The sequence below is a fragment of the Ailuropoda melanoleuca genome, chromosome 8 (genome assembly GCF_002007445.2).
Source record: "Ailuropoda melanoleuca isolate Jingjing chromosome 8, ASM200744v2, whole genome shotgun sequence".
Lineage (NCBI taxonomy): Eukaryota > Metazoa > Chordata > Mammalia > Carnivora > Ursidae > Ailuropoda > Ailuropoda melanoleuca.
Genome location: NC_048225.1, coordinates 58,135,933 through 58,144,355, shown reverse-complemented (window position 1 = coordinate 58,144,355; position 8,423 = coordinate 58,135,933). Strand labels below are relative to the sequence as shown.

The 8,423-nt window shown below is 33.4% G+C and overlaps 1 protein-coding gene across 1 annotated transcript; it reads right to left on the bottom strand.

Annotated features, from left to right (window-relative positions):
* Positions 1-1,914: 1,914 nt before the first annotated feature.
* LOC100473467 (olfactory receptor 52N4) lies at positions 1,915-2,880 on the bottom strand. Its single transcript, XM_002926087.4, has one exon. The coding sequence runs from the start codon at positions 2,878-2,880 to the stop codon at positions 1,915-1,917; it is 966 nt and encodes a 321-aa protein (XP_002926133.2).
* Between the last annotated feature and the right edge of the window lie 5,543 nt (positions 2,881-8,423).

Below are 8,423 nucleotides of genomic sequence, written 5' to 3'. Positions count from 1 at the left end.
TCTCTCTCTGTCTCTCTGTCTTTCAAATAAATAAATAAAATCTTATTTAAAAAATGAATGAGAAATAAAGACTTTCACAGATAAACAAAAACTGAAGGATTCATCAATACTAGATCTTTCTTATAAGAATTGCTACGGGACCTGAACTTGAAACAAGAGGACATTAGACAGCAACATGAAATCATGAAAATATAAAGCTCTTTGGTAAAAAACAGATATATACAGAATCTGGTAATACTGTAATAGCGGTACATAAATCATTTAATTCCAGTGCAAAATTTAAAAGATAAAAGCATAAAAAATAACAATGAGACTATACTAATGGTACAAAATGTAAAATAATGTAATTTGTGACATTGATAACAGAAAGTTGGGGTAGAAGAGATGTAAAGGAGTAGCATTTAAACAGAGTCATAATATGATATAAATAAATATTAATTTTATACAGTCACCACAGTAGCCACAAAGAACATACATAAGGTACATAACAGAAATAAAAAAGAAATCAAAGCATGTTACAACAAAGAAATTAATGAAAGACAAAGAAAGGAAATAAGAAAGAAAAAAGACAAAATAATTAAAAGACAAACAGAAAATAGTGAACAAAACAAGAATGCTAGGTCCTTTCCTAACATTAATATTTTAAATGTAAATGGATTAAATAAACATCATAAGCAAAAGACATGGAGTGACTGCGTAGATTAAAAATGCAAGAACCAACTATATGCTGTATACAAAAGACTTTAGCTATAAAGATATAAATAGGTTGAAGGGAAAAGGATGGAAGAAGATATTTTTGCAAATGGTAACCAAAAAAGAGCAGTGAAGTCCATAATTATATGTGACAAAATGAACTTTTAGCCAAACTGTCACAAGAGATGAAGATGGGCATTAGATAATGATAATAATCAGAAGGATCTAACATTTCTGCCATTCTGTAGGTGCATTCTGTATTTTTAGAAGTCTGTTTTTTATTTATTTATAGTGTTTTCACAGTGTATCTCTTTGCATAGATTCTTTAGTGGTGGTTCTATGTATTGTATTTATATACATAGCATCACAGTCTCCTGACATCATCATTTGGACAGTTCAAGTGAAGTATAAATTTTACCTCTCTTTAAATCCCTTTACCCTATCTCATTTGTAGTTAGCTTAAACATTTTTTAACATAAATTTGGAACTATATCCACAAAGTTATAAATTTTCTTTCAATAGCCAAACATAATTTAGAAAATCAAAGATGAGAAGAAAAGATTATTGTATCATTTTTTTCTTACTATATATATTTTTTTCTTTCCATATTCCAGGGTTTCTTCTTTTATGTGATTAGTAGACAAATTTCTTTGGCCATTTAGGAGTTTCCTAGAGGATACATGGTCAGATGACTAATTTACTTCCAAATTAAGTCCAGAGGCTGAAATCTCATTAGAATAATGACCTCAGAACATACTTACTAGTTTCTCCATCAAGAGGATGATATTGAGAAAATAGAGAAATTTGGATAATGATGAGAAACATATAGCACTTATTTTCCAGAGGTAAGTAACAACTATCTTTCAAACTAGAAATTCTAGTCCCTGTTTGAAAACAAGACAAACTATCTATTTTTGGCTCGTTCTGATTTATTCATTTCTTTTGAAAAGTTACTCAACTTCCCATTGTGTTTTGCTCGTGGGAATTTGGGTCAATGATGAAACTATTTCTCCACAGGGGTGAGGAGGTGAAAAACTCATAGGGTGTGTGAGGGCCATATCAGTGACTTTGGGATTCTGAAAACATTTCATGTCCCGTCTGGTCCTTCCCTTGTCAAGAACAAAACAGAAATCTTAAAAAAGGCATCTTTAGACTCTAATTAAGCAGCCAACGGAGTATTATTTGCCTCCCCCTTCACCTCTTCCATGAAAAATATCTCTTTTATATGCTATGGGATTTGATGTTCTTAGAACCTGTAAAGACCCTTATGACACAGTCTCGTATCTGCTTAGTTTTCACCCCATAGACAATAGGGTTCATGGTGGGAGGCAAGAGAAGATAAATATTGGCCACAATGATGTGGCAAGATGGAGGGATTGCATGGCTCCCAAAACGATTAAAAAAGAAGCAGAAGAAGGCTGGACTGTAGGAGAAAACAATGGCACAGATGTGGGCAGTGCAGGTGCTGAAGGCCTTCTGTCGAGCATCTGCTGAAGAGAGGCTGACCACTGCCCGGAGGATCATGGTGTAGGAGACTGTGATGCACAGGATGTCAAAGCCCCCAATCAGGAGGGCAGCCATCAGACCGTAGATAACATTGGCCTTGATATTTCCACAGGATAACTTAGCTACAGACAGCTGGTCACAATAGGTATGGTGTATTATATTGCCCTTGCAATAGGGGAGTCTCTTGGTGAGGAAAATCAAGGGAATGATGAGCAACACTGCTCTCAAAAAAGTAGCAAGCCCAACCTTTGCAATGACAGGATTGGTGAGGATAGTTGAGTAGCGCAGAGGGTAACAGATGGCTACATAGCGGTCTAGGGCCATAAGCATGAGTACTCCGGACTCCATCCCTGTGAAGGTATGAATGAAGAACATCTGGACAAGGCATTCTTCAAATCTAATTTCCTTGAGATGAAACCAGAAGATGCAGAGAGCTTTAGGGATTGTACTAGAGCACATGACAAGGTCAGTAAGGGAAAGCATGGCCAAAAAATAATACATGGGTCTGTGCAAGGAGTCCTCATAGCAGATGAGGTAGAGCAGCCCACAATTCCCTACCATGGCCACCACATACATGGAGCAGAATGGGAAGGAAATCCACATGTGCATGTCCTCCAGTCCCGGGATCCCATTAAGAATGAATGAGGCTGGTGTTACATCTGATTGGTTCAGAATTATCATAATTAAGCTGGTGTAAACATTAAGAAGCTTATAGGGTTGAAGTTTTATTCTTGTTTTGTTTCATTTTTGACCCTTCGAGATTTGGAAAAATACAAAAAAAAAAAAAAAAAAACACCTTTGTTGTGCTCCCTCTCTCAGTTTCTTCTCTCTGTTAAATATTGCATTGTAATAACAAGAAAACAAACATTTTAAATGCCAGGACATGTTTATTTAAAACTATTTAAACTAAGTTTAACCCATTATTTAATTCATTAATTTATCAGTTCATTTAACAATGCATACTTCACACCTACTATGTGTCAGGTTTGTGTCTACGTTACTTTAAACAAAAAGATATAGATACAATTCCCATAAACTTAAAATCAAGTGTAATTGTGTTACACATTTGATTTATGTCAGTATGATCACTCAGATTGATATTTGTTATGATATCTTATTTAAATATTAATTATTATAGCCTCTCCGTTGGGTGTTTCTTAAGGTAGAACTCATTGATTACCTCACTGGTGACACAACAGATATGATTAGGATGTATTTGTTATTGTTCTTACTGTTTTTATTTTTTATTGTTCTTATTTTTAATAATTCTTATTTATGCTTACTATGTACTAAGTAAAGTTCTAAGGAGTTTATATACAGTAACTCATTTCATCCTCATTACAAGCCCAGGATGCATTTTTATTAATCGACACTTCATTAGTGAGTAAATGGAGGCTCAGTGTAGATGAGGTTTCTTATGTCTGAATTTCAAAGGCATTCTCAATCTCCTAGTTTAAGGTTCAGTTATTAAGAGGACTGTTGATACTTTTTACATGAACTCTTCTTCTTTGCTTTTCTTCATTTATTTGTTTTCTGGTTCTGAAATAAAATGTTCTTAAGAACATTTTAAAATTTCGATGCTTTCATACTCAATGCTGGAAATGGTGATAGATAGAGGTGTATGGGTGCATGTATGTGCAGGTATTTATTGGGCATTTTAGGGTCTGGAAATCTGTGACTTTTGGTTTTAGAAATTTTCTTGTATTAACTTTTTTTTAAGATTGAAGACAATTTTATTTAAAAAGTATATATGTATGTATATAATTATGATTTAATTTACATTCCATAATATTTACCTATTGTAACTGTACAATTCAGTGACTTTTAAAAGGACAATTTTATTATTTTTTTCTGGTTTTTGTAGTTTTTTTTATGTGTTGTATTAACTTTTGATAATATCTTCCCAACTTGTTATTTTACTATTATTACTTTTAATTAGATATGGGATCTTCTGGCCTTATTCCATTCTTTTCATTTTTGTCTTTTAAAATTTTTATATTGTATCTCTTTAATTTTTAATCCATTTTCTAGAAAAATTCCTGAACTCTATATCCCAAATATCTTGGCATTTTTTGGTTGTCTAATATTACAAATTTCCAGCAACCTATTTGCTTCTGAATCTTGTGAATCTGACAGTAATATATATGTACATATGTATATGCTTCATATATAATTTCTTTATCATCTAAGTTTCAATTATTTATTTTTTTAGCTTCTGTCTTTTACTTTGGAAGAGTTTCTCATATCTGGTAATTTTTGAATATTGATTCACTGTTAAGAAAGAGGCTATAGACAGCTGATTTGAAACTCCAGGTGATGAGTGAATTTCATCAATTGGTAGGATTTACTTAGAGCGCTCAAGCAGGGACCTCTACTCCATTGGAGGCATTCTTAGTCATCAGTGTTCATAGGTTTTTTCCTCAGACACTTTTGATTTTTGCAGAAAATCTGTATCCTGGAGGATTGTATAACTGGCTGACAATGTTCTTGGAGTTAAGTAGTAGAAGGGTACCGAGGAACTCACATTAAAATAAGAATACTGGGTTCAATTATCTCATTTTTTATGACTCTTCATCCTTGGCCATCACCACACCTTTTATACACATTCATATTATTAGCTGCAGTTTCTTCCCAGAATATACTTCCAAGTCACATAAGAAAATAATTAACATTATTTAGGATAGTGGAAGAATCAGAGATATCAAGTTGTTCTTCATTCAGTTTTTCTACCCACACTTATGTCTTATCTTTATGTATTTGCACCATGGGATTAGATACTGCAAAAGACAACTTTTTTGGAAATAAAGTGACGTAGGATGAGCATGTTTATAATAGTGCCCTTCAAAGATCTCTTCTATGGCATCACAAAAATCATAGATCATATAGGAGCAGAGAGAAATGGCAATGAATTTAACTTTGAGGCAGATCAGAAAAGTTTCTAAAAGGAAGAGACAAATGCTTTTAAACATGAAACATGGTTAAGTGTAAGATGGGCCAAACAGGCAGGGCAGTGTTCTCTCTTGCCGCTTGCTATTTCTTACTCAATCATACTGACATTTTAGCTACATGATTTGGCAAACTTCTTTTCTTTTTGTGTCCCCCCCAAATAGCCTCTAGTATAATATATTTCAAGAAGACTCAACTCTCTGACAGGTGAGAAAGCCAACCCCTACAGCCTCTTAATATCATGTAATTAGCAAAGTGCCAGGATTACACAGGAATAGATTTGTTTATGGAATCAATGTCTTTCGCTATTTCAACATCATGGTATTATAAAAATCTTATGATATTCTTGAATCATCCACAATTTAGTGAAACTTCATATTAACACAGATTGTACTTTATGCCTGCACTGTCAAGCAAGACAGCACATATTAGATGTTGATAAATAATTTTGAATAAATGAGCAGATGAATGAATTAACTAGTCATAGTCTACACTTTAAGCATTATTAAATTAAATGCTGTAGTATAAATATCATTACTTGGAAAGCACAAAGGAACCACCAGAAGAAATAAAACTAGGATGTTTACCTCATAAATCACCAGAAATTATAAATTTCAAAAAAATCCTGAAATAGAGAAAACAAAGGAAATTCCAAGGAAGCAGAAAAAAATAATGTGCTAGGAAAAATAAATATATTGGTTTGGGAAATAAAAATCACCTATGTAAACTACACTACAAATTGGTCTTAAAGTGATTTTATAACAGTATATTTTTTTATATATTTTAATATATGATATATATTTATATATTGTATGTATTTTATATATATTGTATATATTTTTTAACTGAGTATAGTGATAAAAGTTTATTGAGCTAGGATACAGAAAAAGCTGTCAGGAGTGAGAGGAGTCCCAGGATGGTTGCCAGTGAGGGCATCCAGTAAAAGTATTGCTTTAAGAAGAAGTACATCAGAAAGTGTACCATACTCAAAGTATGAAGAGACTTTTGTTTTGTTAATAGAAAACATAACAAATATGGGGCGCCTGGGTGGCACAGTGGTTAAGCGTCTGCCTTCGGCTCAGGGCGTGATCCCAGCGTTACGGGATCGAGCCCCATATCAGGCTCCTCTGCTATGAGCCTGCTTCTTCCTCTTCCACTCCCCCTGCTTGTGTTCCCTCTCTCGCTGGCTGTCTCTATCTCTGTCAAATAAATAAATAAAATCGTTAAAAAAGAAAAGAAAGAAAGAAAAAGAAAACATACCAAATAACCAAAATAACAAAACACAACAAAAATTTTGGATAAAATATTGCACTCAGATAATGCGGAAATAAAAGCAAGAAAATATTGGATCAAGATCACATTGGAGAAAAAGAAAAGGAAGCTTTGACACCTTGCAATGAAAGCTGATATAACAAATTGTTTTATCTGTAGTTTTGGCAAAGTTTCTCCACAACCAAAACATTACTCAGTGTTCATGTAATCGTCTGGCTCATTTTGTTAGTACACAGATTTTTAAAAAGAGACACTTAAAAATAAGTAAGTAAATAAATAATAAAATGAGATTCTTTAAATTATATCACAGCTTATTAACTGCTCCTTAGTTTCTTATTGTAGCGTCATTAGTATGGCCTTCAACTAGTGTTTCCATGAATAACAAAACTGCAGTCAAGTTTCATTCTGTTAGGCTTGTAAATGTGTACATTATGTTTGAATACAACACTTTTTTATTAATTTCACATATATCATGAACTGAAATTTTAAAAACTATAAAAATCACATATATGTATATAATTGCATATATGTTTATCCATCTAAATATGTTTTCTACTAAAATAAAACAGATAGTGAAGTTTATTTTGATAAATAGTTGACTAGTATACAATAAATTGTCATAGGTTGTTGAAAAGATAGTATCACTACTCAATTCTCCTTAGTACATTCAAATAGTCAAGTCTTTGTGGATCTGTACAACAGAAATTTAGGAAAAGTATTGGTACCCATAATTTTAAAATAGGCAATATATTTTTTGAGATTCCTTGTGCTGTATTCTAGGGAATATCTTTCCTAAATACAAAATAAGTATCCTACATATGTCTCATGTGCTTTCTTTTTATAGATATGTCTTTAACTGCTAAAACTGACTTCATGTTACACAATAATTTCAGGTCCCGTCTTTAATACATTTGCAAAACCGTCAGAGGTCCACACTTATACACAGGTAATATAGTACTAACCACAAAATAACTAAAGAAATTTCCAAAACAGATTTAAAATGATTTCAGGGGCGCCTGGGTGGCACAGCGGTTAAGCGTCTGCCTTCGGCTCAGGGCGTGATCCTGGCGTTGTGGGATCGAGCCCCACATCAGGCTCTTCTGCTATGAGCCTGCTTCTTCCTCTCCCACTCCCCCTGCTTGTGTTCCCTCTCTCTCGCTGGCTGTCTCTATCTCTGTCAAATAAATAAATAAAATCTTAAAAAAAAAAAAAAGTATACTTATAAAATGATTTCAATACATCATAACTTAATTGTTCNTGTTCCCTCTCTCTCGCTGGCTGTCTCTATCTCTGTCAAATAAATAAATAAAATCTTAAAAAAAAAAAAAAGTATACTTATAAAATGATTTCAATACATCATAACTTAATTGTTCTAGCAAGAAAAATTAACTAATATTATGTCATGGGTGTAGACAGGTGTTTTGGAATAGTAACATTAATACACGTATGTTATTTGTAAAACACAACTTCCATATCATCTTTTGTCTATTGTCATTCCCAAACCCCATACACGGCAAGCTTGTTTTCTCCTTAGACTGTCCTAAATCTCTAAAACCCATGGTCTTCTCTTAACCAACAGTGGGTCCTTCCAGGCAAGGGTTGTTATGGATGAAATACAGTCTTAACTAAATCTCTGTAGAAATGAACCAAGAAAAATTAGGTTCTTTTTCTGAGAACAAGGGGAGGGCAGGTAAGAAGCAAGTGTTGTGAGCATGACTGAGAACTATTCTCCTAGTTCTCCCCCATTTCTTCCTGTCATGGGCGTGATTCATACCTGACTTCCTATATAGCAGAACCAGTGATTCCTACTTGGTTAAGGAAATGACGTTAGATATTCATAATCATGATAGAAAATTACACTGAATTACAATCTGAGAATTGGGCAAACAAACATTTTGTAACCTCCCAGGTTCCCACAACACTCCTGCCTTCAAACATGGTGAATGGACTCAAATCTGTGTTTCTGAGAATATCATAAACAATTCATACACATTCAAAGCCTCTAC